The sequence below is a fragment of the Physeter macrocephalus genome, chromosome 6, assembly GCF_002837175.3.
Source record: "Physeter macrocephalus isolate SW-GA chromosome 6, ASM283717v5, whole genome shotgun sequence".
Classification (NCBI taxonomy): Eukaryota; Metazoa; Chordata; class Mammalia; order Artiodactyla; family Physeteridae; genus Physeter; species Physeter macrocephalus.
Genome location: NC_041219.1, coordinates 70,949,167 through 70,974,625, shown reverse-complemented (window position 1 = coordinate 70,974,625; position 25,459 = coordinate 70,949,167). Strand labels below are relative to the sequence as shown.

Sequence of the window (25,459 nt, the reverse complement as noted above, 5' to 3'; positions counted from 1 at the left end):
TCATGACCTAGATGGGTGGGATGGTGGGGGCAGGGTGGTGGGAGGGAGGTCCAAGAGGGTGGGGATAATATGTACACATATAGCTGATTCACTTCTTTGTACAGCAGAAACTAGCACAACATTGTAAAGCAATTATACTCCAATTTAAAAAAAAAAGAGTAAAGCCAGAAAAAAAAGATTAAGTCTAACTGTTGCAGTGTTTTTTAAAATCTTTATAATTTACAGTGTTAGCAAATCCCACTATTCCTGATTTTTTATTGGGAAGGAAGGTCAAAATGTTTAAGAATTATAAGTCAGAGTTGTTGAATAAGATGCTTTTATCGTATGTGTGATTGTATTTTTTTACTTTTTAATTTATAAAAATAACATGCAGTAATAAATTTGACTATATTTGGGTTATACAGTTCTATGAGTTTTAACCACCACCACCATTAGGACGCAAGACAGTTCTATTACCCCCAAAATTCCCTTGGTCTCTTTGACCACCTAGGAAAGGAATTCTCTTATCTCCTGCCCAGGAAGTCTCAGCCTGGCTGGCAGGACAGCTGAAGCCAAGAGAAGCCAGCTGTCTTACGGTTCAATAGCTGTTCTTTCACTCCCTCCATTTTAATATGGCTTTCTGCTCTGTCTACTGTCCTTGAATCCAACATTTCTTTGTTCATACTCAAGAGAGAAAACATTTGGTTTTTTCTTTATATTAATTTCTCATCTTCTTTTGTTGGAGTAATGGCTTAAGTATTTATTTTCTGCTTTTAAATTTATTTTTAAATTTTTGATTGTGACCCAAAACTTGCTAGTTTTTATTAATCTTACATATATTTATTTTTATCGTAGTAAAATCTACATGGCATAAAATTTGCCATTTTAACCATTTTTAAGGGTACAGTTCCATGGCATTAAGTACATTCACGTGTTGTACTACCATCACCACTACTCATCTCCAGAACTACTTCATCATTTCAATCTGAAAGTCCATACCCATTAAACAGTATCTTCTGATTTTCCCATACCCCTAGCCCCTGATATAACTACTATTCTACTTTTTGTCTCTATGAATTACCTAGTCAAGATACCTCGTTGTAAGTGGACTCCTACAATATTTGGCCTTTTGTGTCTGGGTTATTCATTTAGCACAGTGTCTTCAAGGTTCATCCATGTTGTAGCACGTGTCAGAATTTCCTTCCTTTTTAAAGCTGAATAATATTTTATTGTTTGTCAGTTCATCTGTTGGTACATATTTGGGCTATTTTTACCTTTTGTCTATTGTGAATAATGTTGCTGTGAACATGGGTGTACAAGTATCTGTTCTAGTCCCTGCCTTCAAGTATTTTGGGTATATCACCGGAACTAGGATTGCTGGATCATATCGTAATTCTGTGTTTAATTTTTTGAGGGACTGACATAATGTTTTCTAGAGACTTCACTGTTTTACATTTCTACCAGCAATGCACAAGGGTCCCAATTTCTCCACATCCTCGTGAACATTTGGTATTTTCTGTGTTTTTTGTTTGTTTTGATAATAGCCATCCTAATGGGTTTGAGGTGGTATCGCATTGTGATTTTGGTTTGCACTTCCCTAATGTGTAGTAATGTTGAGCATCTTTTCATGTGCTTTATTAGCCATTTCTATGCCTTCTTTAGAGAAAGGAGAGTAAGATCCTTTTAATTGATTCCTGGATAATGTTTGCCTTTTCATTTTTCTCACTTTTGGTGGCCCTTTAATTAATATTTGTTGACTGAAAGAGGGATAAATGAACAAATGAGTAAAAGAATAAGTACTGTTTCCCATTACCATCCAGAGCATTTCAGTCTCAGTAACCACTAGATTTGCTACCCGGGGCAGGTTCCTTAACTTTGCTAGGCTACATTTTCATAATCTGTAAATGGGGATATTAATACCTGCCCCACTGGATTATTATGCAGATTAAATGCTATGCAAAATACTTTTGAAACAGTGACATGTCAACATGAAATTAAAATTTGCTAATAAAAATGTTAATATTTATAATTATCTGTTTAAGTTTTATAATACTTAAATGCTGAGTGTTTCTTTGCTGTTCATATATTAGGAGTACCCTCTTAAAATAATATGAAAAATCTTTTTAAAGTGTAAGCTTCACAGGAACTAGCTCAGTATCTTTCAGGAGATATTTGTTGACTAAATTAAAGAATGATGAACGAATGCATATTTGCACACACACAGTTTTAAGTTACCTTTGACCAGTGTGGCTTTTCTCATTACAAACAGTGAATCCAAAATACTGTGTTGCCTCAAACTCTGTTGGATTGATATTTAAAAAACCGTTAAGTCTCTGGTGAAGTATATTGAGTTAAAGGGAAAGAGTAAGAGTTGGGTTTTGTTTGGTTTTGTTTTGATGTCTTAAAATAATAAATTATAGGTGATTTTATCTGAATTTTGTGTCTGACTTTTTTCTGATTAATTCTATTGCATTAGTAACACCATATCTCTTATTCTCTGTTGATAAAATAATAGTAATAATATTTACTAATTAAATTGATAAGGCTGTGATGTGGCGTTTATAGAGGGTTTTGTGAATCTTTCATTAAAGTTTGTGGAAAGTGTGATATACTAGAAAAGTACTGGATCAATGGTAAGTCAATTTGATGTTGATATACTTTAATGGGAAAATCTTCCCAATTATGTGAGAGGAAACACTAATGAAAAATATATGTTTCCTATACTAAACTATTTTCACTTTAAATCAGATTGACTTTATCTTCATTTTTTAAATCACCCTTTTAATTTTCAAGCTGGCTGAGATCCGAGGCTGGTGTTCACATATTGATTTCAACCAAACGTCGAAGTGTAGGATCAGAAGAGGAATAAAAGATGGTCCAGATAAAAAAGAGAAATGTTAGATTTTTTTAAAAAAGCTAATTTGTCACTTCATTCATTGAGTGTGAACTGAATAGACTTCTAACCCTTAAAATACTTTTTTTTCCTCTTTTTATTGCCTGGAATCTTAAGAGCTTTATCATTTGCAGTCATAAAATGAAAATATACACCAAACCCTCAAAGGGCAAGTATGAAATTAAATTATATTTGGGCAGCTGTAACCTTTTAAAACGATCAGATTCCAGTTAATGTATTTCTTCCTGTTCCAAGTGCTGCCATGGTGTTTGATGGTGGGAAGCAGTCCAAAGGGCATTGGGAGATAATAAATTCACTGTAAATTTCACCCCAAGGCATGTCTCGATACACCAAGGCCTCCATTTAGCAAGGCTGACCTAAAACTCTTGTCACATCCAAAGGTCATTTAGGTTGGGGTTGGTGTGTCCCATCTATCTTTCCTTGATGTAAAGAGTGACAGTTGAAACAGGACTGAGCTCATAAACAGTCATCTGGATATGAAAAAGAAGCTAGCTTTAGAGTAGGTGGGGAAAGTGAAGAGAGAACTATCTTTTACAGTAGGACTGGGAAATACTGTGCTTTTTGCAAAGTCAGTAAAGGGTCAACACGATCTCGTAGCTGCTGTTTCAGAGCAGCCATTAATTTGAAAGGGGCATTACTGGATTTGGTTGATTTAGAATATTTGTTTCCCAAAGCCTAGGGTGATTTTTAGTAAGTATTTTTTAGAAGAATGTAATATTTGCAATCTCCTTTTACTTTAAAATAATATTCCTTCCCCCATTTAAATCTGTTCTCTTCAGTTAATTTACAAGATGAACCAACACATGTGAACAAATTAGGAGAAAAATTGTTTTAAAGAAATGAAGCTTAATGTGGTACTGGAATATAGCAATTTTTTTCTATTGCCCACTTCATCATATACTTTTTTATTGTGGTAAAATATGCAGAACAATAAAATTTATCATTTTAACCATTTTTAAGTATACAATTCAGTAACATTAAATTCCTTCACAGTGTTGTATACCCACCACCAATATTTATTTCCAGAACTTTTTAATCATCCCATGGAAACTCTGTACCCATTAAATAATAACTCCCCATTCCCCATTCCCCCCCGCCTTTCCTCAGCTCCTGGTAACTTCTATTCCACTTTCTGTCTCTATGAATTTGCCTACTCTGTGTACGTCATATAAGTGAATCATACAATATTCGTCCTTTTGTGTCTGGCTGACTTCACTTAGTATAATGTTTTCAAGGCTCATCAATGTTGTAGCATGTATCTCTCAATCATTACTTTTAAGAATGACTTCAGTTCTTTCAAAGACAACATTTTAAAATGTTAAGAATCAGTGATATATAAATTACCAATTATAATAATCATAAGTAATATATAGTGTCATATGGAGAAATAGTAGATAACTACTGGACAGATATAACGGAAGATTTAAGTCTTATAATTTTTCTTGGGCAAAAACATTAAAATTCTTTTAAGGCAGAGATCTCTGTTCATTGATATGTTGTAAGTGTCTAGAATAGTGCTTGGTGCATAGTAGGTGCACAAATAAATAAATATTGGATGAATCAATCAATTTAAGGCAGGAAAGCAGGAGTTACAACTGATTATTTCTGTGAACTACTTCGATGATATATGAGAAATATGTCCTGCACAATTGAAAAGGAAGCCTTTTGTGATCAGAGGAGCTAATGAAAGTCGAAATACACTCTAAATGCAAGGTGTATTTTTGTTATTTTAATTGATTTAGGAGTAATGTGTGATTTGGGTAGTGCAAACAGTAGCCAATTTTAAATATGTTTTTCTTATTTTTTTTTAAATGGTCTAGAAAAATCAAGGAATTGAAGCAAAATACAGTTTTTAAAATATAATTAAATTCTTAGTATAAATTATACGGAAAAGAGCAAATATTTAAATAAGGATGAGATTCAAAATGTTCAAAATTTTATATCCAGATTTATTCTATAATTGATTTTGAATCAATTTTAAATCATGTAAAAAAAGTGATTAGGTCAACATCATTCTAGGTAAAAGTGGGTTATAGGTGAACCAAACCCTTCCAATCAGTTCTTCACATTATTGTATATCGAGACTAACCTTGTGGAAATGCAAATCTTGTTACATCATTCCTCTCTTTAAACTGTTCTAGCTTCCCATCTGCCTTTCCAAACACCTCTCACAGTACACTGGAGCCTCACTGACCTTCTTCCAAGGCCCTGTATTTGTCTTGTTCTCTTCTACCACAAGGTTCGTCTGCCAATACTTCTTCCTGCCCCATGTATGTAGTTACATCACCTCATCCTTCTGATTTCTAACTAATCATATTTATAGGGAAGCCTTTCCTGGTCTGTCTGACCATTATAGCTCTCTCTTAAATGTTTTCCCAGCACCATGAGTTGAGAAGAAAACCAAACTGAGACAATATTTACTGGCAGTGGCCAAGTGGAAGGAGGAGGATGGAAATGCTAGGAAAAATGTCCTCGGTTTCTTCTCCATTCCTTCCTATCCTGCATCTGCAGTAATGTAGTTACTATCAGAAGAGCCCAGTCTCTGTCAGAAGCACTGTTAGAATTGCCCTCCCCAGACTTGTTCATCTCTTTGCTCCAAAGCCCCAGACCCTACTACTATATCAGAATGACTGGCAAAGAGTTTCGTAAGGCATAGAGGTTAAGAGTTATAAACTCTATTAAAAGACTTGGATTTTAACCTCAGCTTACCTGTGTGACTTCGGACAAATGACTTTTTCTTTCTCTGTGCTTTAGTGTCCTCCTCCACAAAATAATAATGTATTTCCTAAGGTTGTTGAGAAGGTTCAGAGAGATATGGCCTGGGCCTGGTACGCAGTCAGCTTCCTGTAAACTCTAGCTACTATGATTACTTTTGCTGCTGCTGTTATCGTTCTGTATCCAGTTTCTCTTGAAATTGAGATTAATTCATCTTAATGTTACATACTCAAATAACCAACACTAATTAATATGCAATATTTCCTTAATCTTAATGGTTTACAATGAAAGAAATGAAGGAAAACATAAGGGGGAAATCCATAGGAAGAAGTCTTTTTCAATTTAACCCATCACATGTGCTGTTAGTACTAGCAGTACAACAAAACCGCTAAAGAAAAAGAAAATCTTTAACGGTTGTGCGCTTTTTTCAGGGAAAGTAGAGTTCTGTCGCTAGAGATTAAAGAAGTTTTTTACTCTTGAAGCCTTTAACCCCTGGTCTTGGAAACTATCTTTGACTCAGAGCTTAGGAAAAACCTTTTTACCAGTGGCCAGCAGGTAGGGGAATCCCAGTGGGGTAGAGGGAGATAAATTCATCATGTAAAGTCGAAGTTTGGAAAGCACCTTCACTTTGTAACATTGCTACGCATATGGTAAGTTTGTATGGTACGTAATAGAAAAGAGAATTTTAAGGGATACTCAGACTTCGAACACTACTAGTTACTTAACCTTGGGCAATTTATGAGCTTTCACTTTCCTCATTGAACACACAGAATCGTTATGGTGATCCCTGAAATAGCATGAAGACTAATAGCAAAGTGGGTGGTACATCATAGTCACTGAGAAAATCATAGATATTGCACTTCCTCTCCCAAATATGCCAAGTATTTTTAAGCATTCAGCAAGTATGCATTCTGGAAGTGAGTCTGTTTTTTATAATATACAAAATAACATATATAGTCGGATTTAATATGAACTAACACTCATTTTCTTTTTATTTTGAGTTAAAATCCTCAGTGTTTTTAATGTTTTGATTTCTATTATACACCCTCCCCCCCAGCCTGTGGGGATAACACGAACAATTATTTCACAATTATGAACTTAGCCAAAGATAAGTGTTTGCTTTAAAATTCTTTCTGATAATACTCAGCTTTTCTATATTTAATAATGAATTCTTGGTAGCGAAATATTTTTTCCCCAGTAAACAAGCATTTCTGTGCTTATTGTTACTTTGAAAGGAATTTCAGCAGTGTTTTATTCCCATAAGTTAAACTAATTAAAGATGGGAGTAGAGTCACTGATCTAGAAAAGATTTGAAGAGCTTTCCAGCCAGTGTCCTCCTTACCTTGCCAAATGGAGGTGTACTTACTGGTTGGTGACCTCAGGAATAGCTGCAGAGTGTTCATCCTCCCACAGTAATGAACAGCAAGTCTGGAGTGGCATAAAAAGGGTCAATCGAATAGGTCATACATCATATGGGGAGGCAGATGTTGGAACATATTGTAATGGATTACTGTGCAGTATATGAAGATGGCTTGTGGAGTAGAAAAAACGAGGAAGGAGTGAGAAAGAGAGAGAGAAACTCTCAATTGGTGTTTTCTTGCATGACTCTCGCAAATATATCTGGGTCTTTAAGGAACTGCTTCAGTTATAAAAGTCAAAATGTTTTTCTAGCTATTCAAGGTTTATTGGTGTATAATAAAATGAAGAAAGCCTTTTAAAATCTATTTCATTTGAAGTGTTTCTTATTTATGTGCTTCAGTATCTGCAGTGTGACAGAAACAGCATGAGAGCATCATACCTGTGAAAAAGGTCTTCAGGTTTAAATAAGTTCAAATGTATTCTTTAATTTTTAGCAGGATGCCATCTTCACACCCTCTCAACACTACATCCCTCTTTGATAGCTCCGTATTCCAAGTATCACCCTGAGTGGGACTGAATTTGGAATAAAATAATAAAGATTGTCTATGTATTATTAATATTTGGTGATGGCAGCTTTACATGGATAATATAGCTTTTGTACATGTATTTACTATAGCTTTTTAATAGTAAAACCACACTATAGCCAGACATAATATTTTACTTTTGTATTGTAACTTTTCCAAGGCATATCACCCAGGAGTGATGTATTTAAGGAGATGTGGGTCATAATCGCAGTAGTTTCTGCCTTGGAGGCCCTAGCAGGCAGCCCTATATCTCCTCAGGCAGGTTTTCCAAGTGGCTCACCAGTTTTCTCTAAAGGCAAAACATTCCTTTCTGAAGTGGATGACAATAGTTTTCCCCTTGTGGCTTGTCTTTCCTGCAATCCTGAACTCATCTCTGTATGTCTGCTGACCATCCAGCCCTTCGGAGACTTCATCCACTCAAGTCATTCCCTTGCTTAACCTGCTATTGAAACTCCTATATTCCAACAGCTCCAGGTGGTTCGTTTTTTAAATTATGCACCATTGGTATACTATTAGTTATCCTTCATTTCCACAAATCTGTACTAAGTCTGAATTTACTTATTCTTTCGGTTTGATATGTTTCTTTCTTTTCCTCAAGTTTCCTTAGGAATTGTGTCCAAATACACAAGATCTTGGATCTTCCACATTGCGTATACTTACTTGAACTTGCTTCTCCAAGTGACTCCAGTCCCTGCTATACCCGGACTATCACTCCCTTTGCTCCCTTGAGAATAACTCTTCAATTGCAATGCAAATGCCTCCCAAATTCCTCCGGCACCTGTGATTCTCCCAATCACTTTTTCCCATGTTCTCCGGGAGATCTGGGGAAGCAACAGCAGAAATGCTTCACTCCCTCCAGCCCCCACCCCACTTACATACCACCAAGGAGGGTAGAAGAGAGCTCTAACCATCTACTCCCTTCCCCAAGCCTTTCACCTTCAACACAGACTTGACAAAGAGTCTCAGACTTTAGAGCTGGCTGTCAACTCTGTCTAGTCTCCATTTCTTCCAGCAGTCCCCTTAGTGGTTGAAAAATGTCATCAACTTTCAGAGCTCACTTTGATATGCTAGTGTTCCTTGATGGGTACAAAGAGTGCATGGTCTTTTACAATCGGTACTGTACTCCTCTACTAGGATTTTTGAAAATTAAAAAATTTAAAAATTATTGTGTAAGTATATAAAAATTATATAAGAGGAAAATATGTTTATTTCTGGTACTTGTTATTGTCATTATATTGTTTATCATTATGGACCTTTTGATAAAAGCTGTACACTGCTATTAAACTGGACCCTCACAGTCTCTCTAATAGGTTTCACTCTTTAAAATTGAATTCAGATGTCCAGAACTCTTACAACTCAACAATAAAATAACCCGATTTCTTAAAAGAGCAGAAGATCGGAATAGACATTTTACCAAAGAAGACATAGAAATGGCTAGTAAGCACATGAAAAGATGCTCAGTGTCATCAGTCATTAGGGAAATGGAAATTAAAACCACAATGAGATACCACTTCACTTCTACTAGAATAGTTACGATCGAAAGACAGACAATACCAAGTATTGATGATAATACACTGCTAGTGGGAATGCAGAAGGGTTCAGCCACTTTAGAAAGTTTGGCAGTACCTTGAAAAAAGTAAACATTAACTTACCATATGACCTAGCAAAATCCAATCCTAGGAATCGGGTAGCCAAGAGAATTGAAAACGCACAAAGACTTGTACTGGAACATTCATAGCAGGACTATTCATAATAGCCTAAAATTGGAAACAAACAAAATGTCCATCACCTGGATAAATGGATACACAAATATGGTATATCAATACAAGTGAGTACCGTTCAGCAATATAATGGAACAGACTACTTATACGTGCTACAACATGGAGGAACCTCAAAAACATGCTAAACGGAAGAAGCCAGATCTCTTTTTCTTCAGTCTCCTCCAGCCCTGCCCCAATAGTGTTGACTGCAAAAGAAGATAGCCTCACATCTAACCTAGGGGAAGTAGAAGGAGTGTGTACTTTTATTTTAAAAAGGGAAGAGGAAAGTTTCTCTTAAAAGTTCCCTCTACGGTATATAGGAAAACCTTAAATACTTAAATATATTTTGTTGGTGGATTTAAAAGTTAACTTTATGACTTTGCATGTTATGTTCACTTACCTGGAATATCTTTCCATTCCAACTTTCTCTTGCAACTTCCTTGAAGACGCCTATCTAGCAGGGCTGCAGCTGGGCCCCACCTTAGCAGCGCTTTAGAAGATAGTCACAGCCAAGAGAGGTATCCCATCTAGGGCAAAACCATTCATCTTCTCTTGAATGGAGCTGGGGGTAAGAAGAGCAGGGTCGTGAGCCATGGCCGCTGAGCCTGCGCGTCCGGAGCCTGTGCTTCGCAACAGGAGAGGCCACGACAGTGAGAGGCCCGCGTACCACAAAAAAAAAAAAAAAAAAAAAGAAGAGCAGGGGCCCAGGCTGTGGGCCTAGTCTTAAAACACCCAGGAGAGCAGGAATCGAAATTCACATCTGCCCTCCACATCATTTCTGTGTGTGGAGGGGAAAATATGCATAACATAGAATTTGCCATCTTAACCATTTTTAAATGTACAGTTCATTGGCATTAAGTACATTCACATTGTTGTGCAAACATCATCAGCATCCATCTCCAGAACTTTTTCATCTCCCCAAATTGAAATTCTGTACCTATTAAGCAGTTACATCCCTTCCCGCCTCTCCACCCGACCCCCAGCTCCTGGGAACAACCGCTCTTTATGTCTCTATAAAAACGACTACCCTAGATGCATCATATAAGAGGAATCATACAATATTCGGTCTTTTATCATTGGCTTGTTTCACTTAGCCTAGTGTCTTCAAGGTTCATCCATGTAGTAGCAGTTGTCAGAATTCCCTTACTTTTTAAGGCTGAATAATGTTCCACTGTATGTATATGACACACTTTGCTTATCCATTCCCCCCTTGATGGACACTTGGATCTCTTCCACCTTTTGGCTATTGTGACTAATGCTGCTGTGAACATGGGTGTACAAATACCTGTTCCAGGCCCTGCTTTCAATTTTTTGGAATATATACCCAGAAGAGGGATTGTTGGATCATATGGTAATTCTGTGTCATTTTTTGAGGAATTGCCATAGTGTTTTCCAAAAGTAGTTACACCATTTTATATTCCCAGCAGAAAAGCTCAAAGGTTCCAGTTTCTCCACATCCTCACCAATATTTGTTATGTTCAGGTTTTTTGATAATAGCTGTCCTAACGGATTGTGAAGTGGTATCTCATTTTGGTATTCATTTGCACCCAGCTATTTTGAAGGTGTGTTTGTCCAGATGGGAAAATGAACCATATTTTATTAAACACATCATTAGCTAGATTTGTAAATTGTAAATTTTTATATATTTAGCATGTGAGTTTCTATTTGCACTTTTGCCCCGGAATCCAACAAATTTAAGGCCTATTGTGTTTTTCACGCAATATGCTCGAATACCTCAAAAAAGAAGAGCTGACAGTATTAGAGCAAGAAGTCCATGTTTTAACTCAAGTTGCTCTGATAATTTTCTGTGAAGAAACATTATGAAAAATAATGTGCAAAGCAAATTTATTCACAATGAAACATGCTGATATGTTTTGAAAGATTTTCTTCAGTACATTAGTTTCTCTTTAAACTCCACATTTAAGTTACATTACGAAGCTGAAATTAAGCCGTAAAGATAACACTTATGGAGCCTTGAAATTGCTTTCTGAATTTTTTCCTCACAAATGTTATTCCTTGTCCCTGCCCTTAAAAAAACAAACATGCTTTTCATATATATCGTATCTAACATAAATCTCTCAGGTTAGATTTAAGCTTTAGAAGTACACATCAACTTTTAAAATCATAATAAGCCACAACACACACATTTTAAAATCTCTAATCAAAACAGCTAACACACTGTAGACATATTAACTTTTATTGCCAGATTTCAGTCACTACACTTAAAAAAAAAATCACCTCCCATTTCTGTACATATATTTGAACTTCAAGATGCTATTAACAAGGGAGTTTTTAGCTCTGTAACGTTCTTTTTGAAGATTTAGGTCTATATTTGTTTGCTTAGGTGAGAGTTTAGAAGTGACTACTACTTATTTCTGAGAGCTTTCTTGATCACCACATGTGATAAAGGACTTCAACTTTCAGCCCTGTACCTCTTTAAATTCTTGGGATAGTTAAAACAACCTCATTGGTCTCATTTAATTAAATGTTGAAATATGTAAAATTCATTTATAGTTATAGTACACCTCTTTTTTCTATGTATCAGTGTTTGATATGAAATTTCATTTGGAGAAAATGATCCTACTTATAAAATAATTTTAAACAATTAATTTAGCAAAAACAATATTAAGCGGTTGTGCAGTGTGTTAGCACTCTTCACTCAGATCATGGAATCTTTTTTTTTCCTTTTTCATTTTCACAGCTCTTACTTCAACTCAAACTATCATTCAAATTACTGCTGCTAAATTTTGATAACCTCATAACTGATATTACTCTTGTCTTTATCTTATCTTAACTAAAACAATATATATGTTTTAGCGTAAAACGTATATATTGCTCTCAAACATTCAGTGGCTTTCTCTTGCCTACATATTAAATTTAAACTGTTTTGCTTATATTTCACCATTTTCTGTAAGTTGAACTTAGCCTGCACCCAGTACTGTTTTGTTCTTCCCAAGGTTTGCGCTCAATTAGGTCACTGTCCTGTCTACCACCTACTCTCTCACCTCTTGTTCCACAGCATCCTCTCTATTCCCTTTGCAACAGCCAGGTCATTCCTGCTCCTGTGCCTGGCTTTAGATTGTGCTCCCTCCAGAATGCCACCTCTTTTATTATGCTCAGCTTAGCTACACCTCTATAATGAAAGTATATCAGAATGCACTGATTCATTTCCTTTTTTGTCATGCCTTTAACAGTGGCATATAGTTACATATAGTACACTTATATTCTCAATACTTCATGTGTACCAGTGTTGACTTAGGGAAGAAACTATGTTTATGCATTTTCTGTGTCCCCCACTGTACCTAGCACAGTCCAGAGTCTGTAGTAGGAGGTTAGCACATAAATATTACCTAGTTCTTACTCGGTATAATTAATCCATTAATAATTATAACTGTTACTTATTGATCAAGTGAGTGTTTTATGCACAGTATGTGATGTATTTCTCACAGCAGCCATGCAAGGTCAGTTTTATTTATCCCTGAATTTGCAGATTAAGGAATTGTGGTTCAGATTGGTCACCCGAGGTCACTAGCTCAGAGCTGGGGTTAGAATTGTGGTTTGCCTTCCTTTTAACTGTCCCTCTAAAAATAGAAATGGTCCTTGAAGGAGCTTAAAATGCTGAAGAGACAAAGATGTAGTTTTATGGAACAGTTTGAGACAAAAGTGAGAGTTACTCATATGTATAGATATATAGAAACATACTTATGAGCACATTAGCACCAAGACCCTAAGTAACCAATGAATAGATTCCAACCTAATTGTATGTGATTGTCTCCATTAAAAAAGAAAAAAATCATTGTCTGAAGTAGGTGTAGGGATGGGGGGAGGGAAAGGGAATGAGAATGCAATATTTTAAGTAATATAAAGAATGGAAAACCTAATGCTCTGTGGGGTTGGGGAGTTTTGGAGATCAAACCAAACCCCTAACATATCCGTTTCAAGATAAGGGTCAGATTATTCTTCAAGGTAAAAAAGTGTTATTCTGTTAGTCTGGTTAACATCATGCCCTGAGTGTTCTCCTTAATCTTCAGCTTTTTATGTTTAGGATCTCTCAACTTCTTTCTGATGTTAAGAACAACTTGACTGTTTTTCATAAAAGTACATTTATCATAATACATCTTATATTTGACTCTGGGTTTTCTCTACTATCCTTTAAAGAAAAATGTGAGCCGGGTTTTTGTTTAAACATTTTTATTTATATATAATTGCAAGTGACTATAATTATATATGTACATAATACGTAAATGAGTTCTGTAGTTCACAGGATGCTTGTTACTTCAGGTGGTTTTCCAGTCCCCACCAATTTCATGCCTCTTCCCTCTCACCAAGGTCAGCCAGTGATTCTGAGATTATAGACCTCCCTCAGTACAGATCCCTATATGATTCTTGATTCTGCTTTAAGAACATTGAATAAATGAAATAAAATACTAATCATCTCTAGACTTTCTTGTTTTACTATGAGTCAGCACACATCTTAATGGATAGACAAATGGATTTAATTTTTTGAAAGGTTGAATTAAAATAAGTCTCAGCAGCATTTAGTTTTTAAGTTGCCTACCCTTGATATATAACCAGGTATGAAAACCACTGTCAGCTTCTTTAAATCTACTGAAAATTTGTTTTAACTTGTGAATGGCCAAATTAGGTCCCAGCAGTATTAAAATTCCTGGTTTATTTTACTTGTGCAGACCCAAAGTATGTTAGATTATCTGAGACTTGAGGCCTTTTTATGCTTCTGTAATATAATGTAAATTTAAGGAACACATATATTTGACACAAATTAAAATGTATTGAAAATAGATCTTTCCTACTTCCAAACCTTGGCAAACTAGGAAGATCAGATGTGTGTGGTGGGAAATGTAATGATCTGGAAATAGTGGAAAGTTAATCACAGTTGGGGAAAAGTAGGTCTATATATTGACCCTTTGCATAGAGGAAGCCAAATATGAGGAAGGGGATATGCGACATTGGGGGGGAATGAGGTGCTACTTAATGTTAGCCATAATGAATGAGTAATAAGATTATGACTTTTTCATCATTAATTACTTTAACTCTCTGTGTTTTGTAAAAATACCAGTTACTAGTATACTGTTCTAGTAAAATTATGTATTTAAATGGGCCCATGTATTTTCCAAATTTATCTTCTTTTCTACTCAAAGGAATTTTTTAGGATAATTTAACTGAGGTAAACCTTAATTTCATATTTAAAAGGTTAAAATAATGCATTTATTTGAATGAAGGAAGAACATGTATGATTTTTTTAAATTCCAAGTATACACCATCTCCTACATTTAAATTCATTAAAGTGTTTGCTGTGGCCTCTCCCGTTGCGGAGCACAGGCTCCGCGGCCATGGCTCATGGGCCCAGCTGCTCCGCGGCATGTGGGATCTTCCCGGACCGGGGCACGAACCCGTGTCCCCTGCATCGGCAGGCGGACTCGCAACCACTGCGCCACCAGGGAAGCTCTATAGTTCTCTTTTCAATAGTAGTTCTAATACTTCTTTGGAAGTTGTGAATCTGTAGTGATTTATGTTTAAACATTTAATTACCTTTTATGAGTGACTCGTCCATCTATTTAATTATCTAATTAATACAAATAGTCAATATTTTTTCAATATTTTGAAATAATTTTTTAATAATCAAATTCAAATTTTTTTTTTGTTTGTTTGTTTCAAATTTTGAATAACTATTTTGTTCACATTTTTCCTTTTAGCTACAGAGGTTAAAATATCCCATGTCATCATTAGTAATTATGGAACAATTTTATATTTTGTGTATACTAAACCAGAAATATGTGTTGTTACCTTCTAGGAATAATAGGCACTGGAATCATTTTTAAAGACAAGGATATAATATACAGTACAATGTGAAATTTACAATATGTAATATAGTTATCCAGCCAGTATATTAAAATACATATATTTTAAAATTCAGTACACTGGAAAAAAATTTAATTTGCAAAGTGATATCCTGGGTTATTGGTTATTTTCTTAATGGCTTCATAAACAGTTCAGGATGATGATGGAAGAAATTACTTTGTGAATTGCAGAATTTAAGACACAGGTTTTTAACCCATGTGTGGGAAATGCATCATTTCTGATACTTTGACAATGGTACACTCCCACTCATCATATTTGACATCATATCCTTTTACTTTGGATGTAATCTATTAAAGACTTATGAATTAAATCTTATTCTTTCTGATTGACTGGGGTAAGAAATAACATAATTCTAATGCATGCAAAAAAAATTTTGGGGGTGGGACAGTCATTACTGATAGTATAAATATACTTCTGGTGTTTCTTTTGTCTGGAATGTATCTTGCATTAGTTGACATAAAACAATAAGCTATAATTTTAAAAATAATGTTAATGTCCTGTTTTCATTTAGAACAAAGCATCTAGAAACTCTGAAAAATGTAAATGTATTTTCATGTATATAAATGCCAGTCTTCAGTTTTCATTATTTCATTTATAGAGAGACCCCACTTATCAGAGTCTCTGGCTTATCCTGAGCAGTTTCAGCCTTTGAAATTTCCCTTTCAGAGAAAAACCAAGATAATCCAGAGAACTATTTCACAGCACTTTTCCTTGAGAGCTTTTATCTTTAACATCAGTCTTTTTATTTTGGAAGTTCTAGCTTTCATAGTAAAAGCCATCCATGAAATCTTAAGACATATGAGAAATAAGAAATTGGGTTGTATTTTAAATATATATACACACATATATATGTGTGTGTATGTCTGTACATTTATTTATTAATATTTGTATATGTATATATAAATAATTGCTTTTTCAATCAGATTTTCACAAACTGCTAAATGGAGATGAAAGAGTATTAATCTAAACATTTGATATGACTATTTGAATCTAAAGCAACCTCCATGTTTTAAGATACTACATGATATGGCTATCATCATCAAGTAAAATTTTCCCTTATTAAATTGATTTGTTGAAGAATTTTTATTGGTTATTTAATAAGAATTACTATGTGATGACTTAGTCGAAGAGTGTGTGCTTTAGATAGTATTCCTTAAAACCCTAATCCTCAAGATTATCTCGTTTGTCTGTGTTTATATATCATGAAGTAAAGTGGCATTCTGGCAAGCATCCAGTTAACTTTTATCAACTGAGGTAGACTGACCCGGTAATGTTCTTCAAATAGTCCCCTTCCATTCCCTCCCAGTGGCTTTTTTGTATTTCTACACAGCTAATAATCAGAAAAAATTGTTACAGGTGCCCTTTTCAGCAAGTCAAAGAAAGGAAATATACTGGGCTTGAACCCATACGGATAGTAATAAAATTACTTGGTGTATGAAGCTTCATTCTTTTGTAACACACCGTGTAAATTTTTAAATGGTTAAAATAAAGGTATTAACCATATAGTATGATATACTTTTCCTCCACTGATGTTGGCAAAGAGTAAATACGGATGGCTGTTACTTGTTTTCAGTCCCTGTATATACTGAAACTAAAATTCCTTATGTGTCGTATCTGTCATTTCTCCCCTGAGAAGTAAGTCATGAAAGTTGAGGTGACAGTGTCTTTCTTTAAATATTCCAGGGCACAAACAAAAATACCCAATTGGAAAAATACCACATCTTATTATAGGTATTTTCTGAGAGGCGCATTTATTTTATTACTCAGTCCTTTTTTTTTCTCTCTCCCTCCCTCCCTCTCTCTCTCTCTTTCTCTCTCTCTCTCTCTCTCTCTCTCTCTCTCTCTTTCTTCTGTAGCAGTTATATGCTGCCCAGCTAGCTGCAATGCAGGTATCTCCAGGAGGAAAGCTCCCAGGCATACCCCAAGGCAACCTTGGTGCTGCTGTATCTCCTACCAGCATTCACACAGACAAGAGCACAAACAGCCCACCACCCAAAAGCAAGGTACCCTTTTGAAGAAAATACATGTTTTGACATTTAGAGTGTACTTTTCATTCAGTGGTATTTATTGAATATCTATTACGTGCCAGCAACTGGGCTAAACTCTAGATCTCCAAGGAAATAATAGTCTAGTAGGATCAGTAAGGAAGGTGTCCCTATAAATTTGCATACATACATTTAGTCACTCGTTTATTCAACAAACATGCATTAATAGTAGGAAATGTGAGTGACACAAATATTTGTAAGATAGGTGTGCTGTCATCAAGAATTTTACAGTCTTATAAAATAGATACCCATCCTCTACGATACAAAGTCTTAGAAGGAGTTACAGATAAAGTGCATTGGAAGTTATATTAGGACAAAGAGATTATTACCTTCAGTGAGAGATCTGGGAAAAGTTTCCCAAAGGGGCAACTGAAATAGACCTTAATATATGAGTATGATTAGTGCATACAGAAAATGTTTTATATAAATATCAGTAACTATTATTATGAGGTATAGTATAGACATAATTTTCGATGTATTATTCAGCCAATGAGATGATCATGTACAGATAGGAAGATAATACTAGTGTTAAAAGTAAGACTGTTTAGAAATAGTTTTGTTTTTAGAGCTAAGGAAACATTTCCTGAGAGAATGTAGAAAAGGATCAGGAGAGTTTCAGGTAATTTGTTTCTTGGCTCAGAAGAAGAGAGAAGCAGAAAAATTAATTTGAATTTCTTTGTGATTTTTAAGATCTTACCTAGATGATAGTATATGAATATATTAAACTTTCTGTGGAAAAAGTAAAAAGAGTAACCATAAAATAATTTTTCCTGATGTTAATCAGGGAAATAATCACACATATTTTCTAACAATTAGAAAATATTAAGTAGAAAACTGATAACAGTTAATTTACCCCCAAAATAATACTGTTTTGTCCTTTGCTGAATTACCTAGAAAATTGCTTCTGCTCTTCATTTCATGAATTCATGTTGAAATGTCTAAAGAGTAATAGGCTAAGAGTAGTCACAACGGTTGAAAAAATACACAGAGGAAAAAAATTAGAAAGTATTGCAAAAGAAAAAAACAATCCAAGAATTTTTTTACTCCTTCCCTAGTGCCCTGGCAGGTGCTTTTCACAGTCAGTGTGTTAATCCAGAGTAGAAATTGGGAAAGAGAAGAGATGGGTTGGGAAAGTGTCCTCCAGCCTCCATCTCCCCAAAACCTCCAAGTCTGTTTTTATATAGTAAGAGATAAATACATTTGGAATTGTAACTGAACCTGGACAAGGACCTTAGACCTCACCAGCAACATGTGCAAATATATAGTGCAAAACATTGTACTTACTACTGTGATATTAGGAAACATGCATAAGCCACTTTTAAGAGCTCTTTCTGCTGTGTAATGGACCTTGCATGTTCTGTGCTTGATGTATACCTAAGGCCTGGTCTGCTTTTCTTCATGATCACAGCAGAACATATGTTTTTTAAACTTGGTAATAATTATAACATTTATTAAATATAATTAAATTTTAAAGCAGTGATGTTTTAGTGTCTCCATGGACCAGCAGTTTCAATGTATTACATGTACAGGCTAACACTGAGAAAAATAAATAGCTGTAGCAGCATAGTCATTGCCACACACAAGTAACTCTGTGAGGTATCATTCTGGGTTTTTTCCCATGACTTATTAATGTGATTTCACATCATGTTTTATAATGATGCTTTACATTAGGACGTTTCATCTTATGATTTTATAGTATATAGTTCACTTGTAAAGGACTTAATGGGTTTTTCCTGGTTCCTAGAATTACTTTTTATCGTTAATATCTTCTCCCCGAGTGACTTAACTCAAATAATCATGAAGCTTTTGATGTCAGTCAGCCTCATCCATTTATGCATCTGTTTATTTGTTCATGCATTCATTCATCCATTCAAATGTTTATTGAGCACTTGCTACAATACTTTCTTAGGTAACCATGGCAAATGTAAAAGTGACTGAAAGTTGGCCAAGATTAGGACATTGCTTTATGAGCTATATGCTTCCAGACATTCATAGAACTCCACAGAGTGGATGCAGAGATTGATTATTTCAGTAATGTTAGAATTCTGCCATATTCTATGGTTTTAAACACCTCCATTTATTTAGTACTAGTAAAAAAGTGGATTGTGTTTCTATAAGCTATGATTATACATAATTTTAAAAGTATATTTATAGTTTATCGCTAAATTTCACTTTTGGAAAATTAGCCTTCATGAATTCTCTATCATATAAAGTTTAAGAAAACCATGGATGTTGTATTTTTTCCCACCTACAATTATTATAAAATACATAAAAAGTTTAACCCAGAATAAAGTGCCTCTTTTTAAGAAACAGCCACGATTTAATAAAAATATGTCCTTTCTCTGGTCATTGTCCTCTAGCATACTGTCTAGCACCATTCTTATTGTCAGAAAAGATGTCTTCAATGTGCTTGGTGTTTTAGCTAAGCAGTAAAGTTTAATGTGTTAAAAATAGCCAGACCAATAAATATTACTGTTGTCATTTTAATGAAGAACATAGCTAAAAAAATACAAGCAACAATAAATAAAGAGGTCCCGTTTCGCTACATGAATTTAGTTTCTTAGAGGCTGGAATTGACATTTATACATGGTATAATGAACATTTTGCCTTCACCAAGGCATTTTAGTTATATATCATTGTTATCATTTATTATTATATATATATTTTGAAACAATCAATTCTTACTGTCCTGGAGGCATTTTCTTTGTGTTGTTTTGGTGGATTTTCATGTCTGTCTTACTATACAATAGAATTATTTTATTTAGCTTTGTGTTATCTGCCTACCTACCTGGCGTAAGCCAAACTGATGATTTATGTTGAAAGTACCTTTATTGTACTTTCAATAGAAAAATAGAATCATAAGCCACATCTAGGTGATGATGTAAGGAAAATGATCTTATTGACAGCTGTCAAAAATCAACCATTTTCTCTGGGTTTTCTTGCCTGCCCTTCTTCCTAGATTTGCCTTTGACTCACAACTCCAGAGAAGGACACAAACAAAACTTATTTGCAATTTGCAAAAAATGGAAGGGGGGAATCAAAGGGAAGGGGCTCCAAAAGACTGTAAAATTGTACAGCATGAGTCCTCTGATGCATGCTGTTTTCAATCTGCTGTGTGCCAGTTGGAGGCTTGAGGGGGTTGTGTGTGCACTAGAAAGGATAATGCTGAGAAATGATAGAGTGGCTGTGACCTCCAAGCTCAGCCTGGAAATCCAAGACATTGATTTCACTTAGCATTCCTGCTGAGAAATCTGGCGGAGTTCAGTTGTAATAAAAGAACAAGATTCTGTTCTAATGGTAATGGCGTATGACAGACATATCACTTTGTCTGTCCTCAGCACCAGAGAGAGGAGAATTGTAGAAAGGTCACCTGATCTTCCCGTGGTGTTGTACGAGTGCTGTACTGAGCTTTGAACTGCCACTTAGGAACATAATTATTTATAATATTAAATGATAAAGAAACCTTTAGAGGACTCACAGTGACCCTCTAAAAACTGCAGACAGGAAGTGTGTACCATAAACGTGAAAACACAAAAAGAAATCTGCTCTCTTCAAAATCTGCATTGGAGAACTTGGATAGCATTGCTGGTTGAATTATGTCTTTAAACTTACTGTTTTGAACTGTTTTCATTAATGCCTGACATATTGTCATTGCTTAACTTTTCCTTATTTTTTATGCCTTGATTATATTATGCACAGAGACAAGAAATTTTTTTTATAATATATTTTGCCAAAGGTTGAAAAATTAAGGCTATCAGCAGGTTTTTAAAATTTCTCAGGTGTTACATAACATCTTTCTTAATACATGTACACTTGTCTCTTTAGCACTTATTTAATTTTTTACCCTCTGGATCCTACTCCAGGAGTAATTTTTTAATATTTAGTTCTTCAGGGATATTCTCCTAGCTCATGTGTATCCTCACAGCTGAGTTTATAGCTAAATATTGATTAAAAAAAAAAACTTTGAACGTATGAAATCTTGAACTTATGTGTACAAGAGATCAAGTTTAAAGGAAATTTTAGAAATAATTCTATTTCTCATATTAAGGAAAATTATTTAAAGTCTTGTTTAGCAGTATTGGTCCTTGAATCTCATAGACAATATTGCTGCTCTGAATCTGCTTATATTCCTTAACAAATGTTTAAATTGATTTGTTTATAGTTTAGCTTTCTGCCACAGAATGGACACAATTTATTCAGTGACTTTCATTTTTGCACCACATATTTCTTTATTTTAATGGTTTTCTGCATTGTTTGCTGCAATCGTTTAAAAAAACTAGATAGCCTTTCTTTTCTTATAGTAATTGATCTCTTGATAATATTAGTTTGGTAAGAATAAATTATTTCTTTTAAAAATAACAGAATCAATATCAGCCTTAAAATAGTTATCTTAGGAAGAGGAGTATTTTTACTTGGTTTCACATACAACTCATGCAATTGTTGGTAATGAATAAGCTTATAATTTCCATGTTGTCAGGAAATCCTCATATGTCATAGATGTGCTAACCATCTGAACTTCACATCTGGTGGCTGTTGCAAAAGTAGCCACCTCTTGGGAAAATTTTAAGTGCAACTTGTAAATACTATGGAACGTCTCTTGGTATTTGATGAAAACTTATATATTGCCTGCAGCTAACCAAGAGTAGTTAGATTGAAAAGCTGATGACAAGAGAGAATTCCTGGGTGCTTTTCTTTTAACCTTGCTCTGACCCTAGTCATACCCCTGGTCGCAGTTGTGTCTCTGTCAATGACAGGAGCACATAGATTGTCCAAATCAATTTTTTTTGTTCTTTTCAAATACTTCTGGCAGTGATGTTCCCATTTGCTCAGCAGTAGCACCTGGGAGTTAGGACAAGGAAAACAAATATTTTTCCAACAAGCCAGAAAAAGCCCTAGCCGGCTGACCAGACACAATCAGATACTTTCAGGGGCAATATCCTTATACATATTGTTTCAAATTCAGAAGCAAGAAGTGGAACTGTATTGTTTTATCTGATCCTCTTTCACAGACACAGAAATGAAGATCTTTTCTGAATTGGTAGCCAGGTGCTTGTGTTAGTAATGTCAGGAGTGCCATGACTCCTCTTAAGGCATCTATTTTTTGCTATAATGGTTCCAATCACATAGTTTCATGCTAGCAAGTAAGCATTTTATCGGTACACACTGATCTACAGGGTAGAATTTTATAGTTTAATACTATAAGTCACAAACTATGGTACATATACACACAAGATTACTTAGCACTGTATGTTGGGAGTATGAGAAATCAGAGGATAATCATGATTCATCTTAACTGAAAATTAGTTCTAACAGGAGATTTAGGAAATGAAGCTTTTTTGCTAACTTTGAGACAGTGTTCTGTAATGCCAGTTGGGGGAAAGGCTCACTACAAAAGTGCACATACAGCCTAACCACAACCAAGTCAAACCACCACCACGGGGCTTCCCTGGTGGCGCAGTGGTTGAGAGCCCGCCTGCCGATTCAGGGCACACGGGTTCGTGCCCCGGTCCGGGAGGATCCCACATGCCGCGGAGCGGCTGGGCCCGTGAGCCATGGCCGCTGAGACTGCGCGTCCGGAGCCTGTGCCCCGCAACGGGAGAGGCCACAGCAGTGAGAGGCCCGCGTACTGCAAAAAAAAAAAAAAAAAAAAAAAAACAAAACCAAAAAAAACACCACCATGCTAACTATAAAAACACTATTTTTAATATTTGACAAAAACATCCTTTCAAGATAAAGCAAAAGACATCAAAGAGATTTCATAAGTTTGAAATGGACCAGGAAGTACTAAGGCCTCCACAGTCGTAGTGAGTGCCATCATGAAAAATTCAGAAAGCACTGCTCAACATAATCATAACTTCAGTTAATAGTTTCACATTTTATCTGGCCATATAAAATTTTTAGTAGTAGTAGTTGCTAGAGATGTGATTTCCAATATGTAAAAATTCCTAGAATACTACTATTTGACATATTTTTAGAGCTTTTCAGGTCAAGATCTCAAATAATCATTACTCACTACACAGGGTCAGATCTGGTCTCCGAATATAGTATTTCTAAGTAATCCACAGTGCTTAAATAGCACTAATCAAAGAGGCGCTTCCATTCATCTACATATGTAAGAGCAAATAAAACCACGGATCCCTCCCTAAACTATTAGACCTGGTACTTTTGTAGATTTCATGTCTCCTAAAACTTCAGAACAGAACGGAATGTTAGCCTCAGCTAATTATAACCACATTTAAATTGGCCATTTTCTATTCTTATGCTTTAAACACTGTCTGGCATATCAATTAAATGCTAGAATCTCTCTAACACCTTGCTCCGTACAGCTGCTTCGTGCTTTGTTGAATAGCTATCGAACACCCCTCCTTCCCCCCGTATTTCAATATCTATGAAATAACAATTTTGTGAGCCTTTGAGATGTGATATGGATGTGTCATACTCAAGGTGAATTCATTTGAGAGGAATCACCCCATAGAGTTAAACTGTAAATGTGGCCCATTACCATTATCACCACTTCCTGTGTGGGACATAGTTACAGTGCGCATAACATAGTCGCCCTGTCATTTTAAATAAAGTAGTTTTCTTTTTGTGGCCCCTTGTTGCTAAACTGAAATATGTTAAACAAAGTGTTATCAGCAGAACCCCTGTGACGAGCCTTCTCCTTTCCGTTTCATTTGTATTCAGTTGACAGGAATCTCAAACAGCTAGGTACTTAAACAGAGGCTTTTCTGAGCACAGTGGTATTAAATGTCCAAGTAGGTCATTTGGTGATATATTCTTATGACTCAGAAAGCGGGGCGGCGGGGGGGAGGGCATTTGTAACATAAAAACAATAAAAATTATAAAATAAAGAGACAGACTAGTTATAGTGTTGGCATTTTTTTTAAAGGCAAAATTTACAGAGGGATTTAGGTAATATCCTTTGAATTCAGCTGGCCTGGCCTGTGTTCCCGGGTATACTGATTTTGTTTTGACAGGAACCTGTTTGGAACACAGCAGCCAGCTCTGATGAGCCATGTCAAAGCTTTTTAATAATGCAAACCATGGGGGAGACAAGAGGGTGTTGAGCATGTACAGAGACAGGAAGATCCACAGAATCACATTTTTTAAGCGGAAGTTGCCCACTAAAATAGGTCCTACACAATGCAGATTAACTCTCCCAAAAGCTAAATGTTGAAGCATTTTAATGTTAAAACCAGGCAGTTAAAACCTAAATAGTGTGGGGAAGAAAAACAGAACAATGTGAAAGGATGTCCCTGTATGGGGGGGGTGTCTAGTACAACGTCAATATACGTCATGGCTAAATGTAAGTCATCAATACATCAGACTGAGAGAGCGAAAGTGCACTTCTGTAGTTATTTTTTCTTTTTAGGGAATCATTTATAATTTGGGCTTCCTAAAACATTCTTCAAATCAATTAAAATCCTTTCTTTTCGATCCTAAATGATTGATCAGTGCCTCATTTGAGCTATTGATTATCGACCCCTTTTCACCCCTTTAGCCTTGACCTGTACTAGAAATGTTTGAATAGAGAATTGAGAGGTGAAACCATGGAGGGCTCCTCTAAACCTCAGATTTGATTCATTTGAATACCTTCTGCTTAATCATTCTTTCCTATTCAAAAAATAGGAAGAATTTTAGTAGTCTCTTTAACAGAGATGCCCCAAAAAGTATAGATTTGTTTTCTACATGACAGCAAATTATTAATGCCTTATTTAGATTGATGGGAAATAGAATATATGCATATTTATTTGTTCAATTTTATCAATAGATTTTTCTCTAGAGAGAACCAAGCATTCCACTAATATTTTTAAACACTATAAAATAGAGAGTAGAAAGATAATAATACAGTAATTAAACAGATGTAAATTTGAGTCAAAAAAAATGATGTAACCTTCTAAGCTGAAGGCAGACAAGTTCAAAACCGAAAGTATTCAAAAGTTTTATTTATTTAACAAATTGTATGGGGTGTTTTGTTTATAGAATTATGGAAGCTTCAGTAAGAAGGAAATGCAGAAAGTATTCAGTCCAACACACAATAACTCAGTCATGAGGTTACTTTGCCTCTGCCTAGTCTGCTGCAATGACAGGAGTCCACCACTCCATGAGGTGGCATTATTTTTATTTTTTTAACATCTTTATTGGAGTGTAATTGCTTTACAATGGTGTGTTAGCTTCTGCTTTACAACAAAGTGAATCAGTTATACATATACATATGTCCCC

General features: G+C 35.3%; 1 protein-coding gene across 2 annotated transcripts in view; it reads left to right on the top strand.

Annotated features, from left to right (window-relative positions):
* The window catches only part of SOX5 (SRY-box transcription factor 5), a 1,009,763-nt gene that overhangs the window by 918,199 nt on the left and 66,105 nt on the right, over positions 1-25,459 (top strand). For both annotated transcript variants that reach the window (XM_055085506.1, XM_055085507.1), the window contains one exon: positions 17,048-17,194. In XM_055085506.1, coding sequence (XP_054941481.1) covers positions 17,048-17,194 — 147 coding nt within the window. The remainder of the gene's footprint in view (positions 1-17,047; positions 17,195-25,459) is intronic.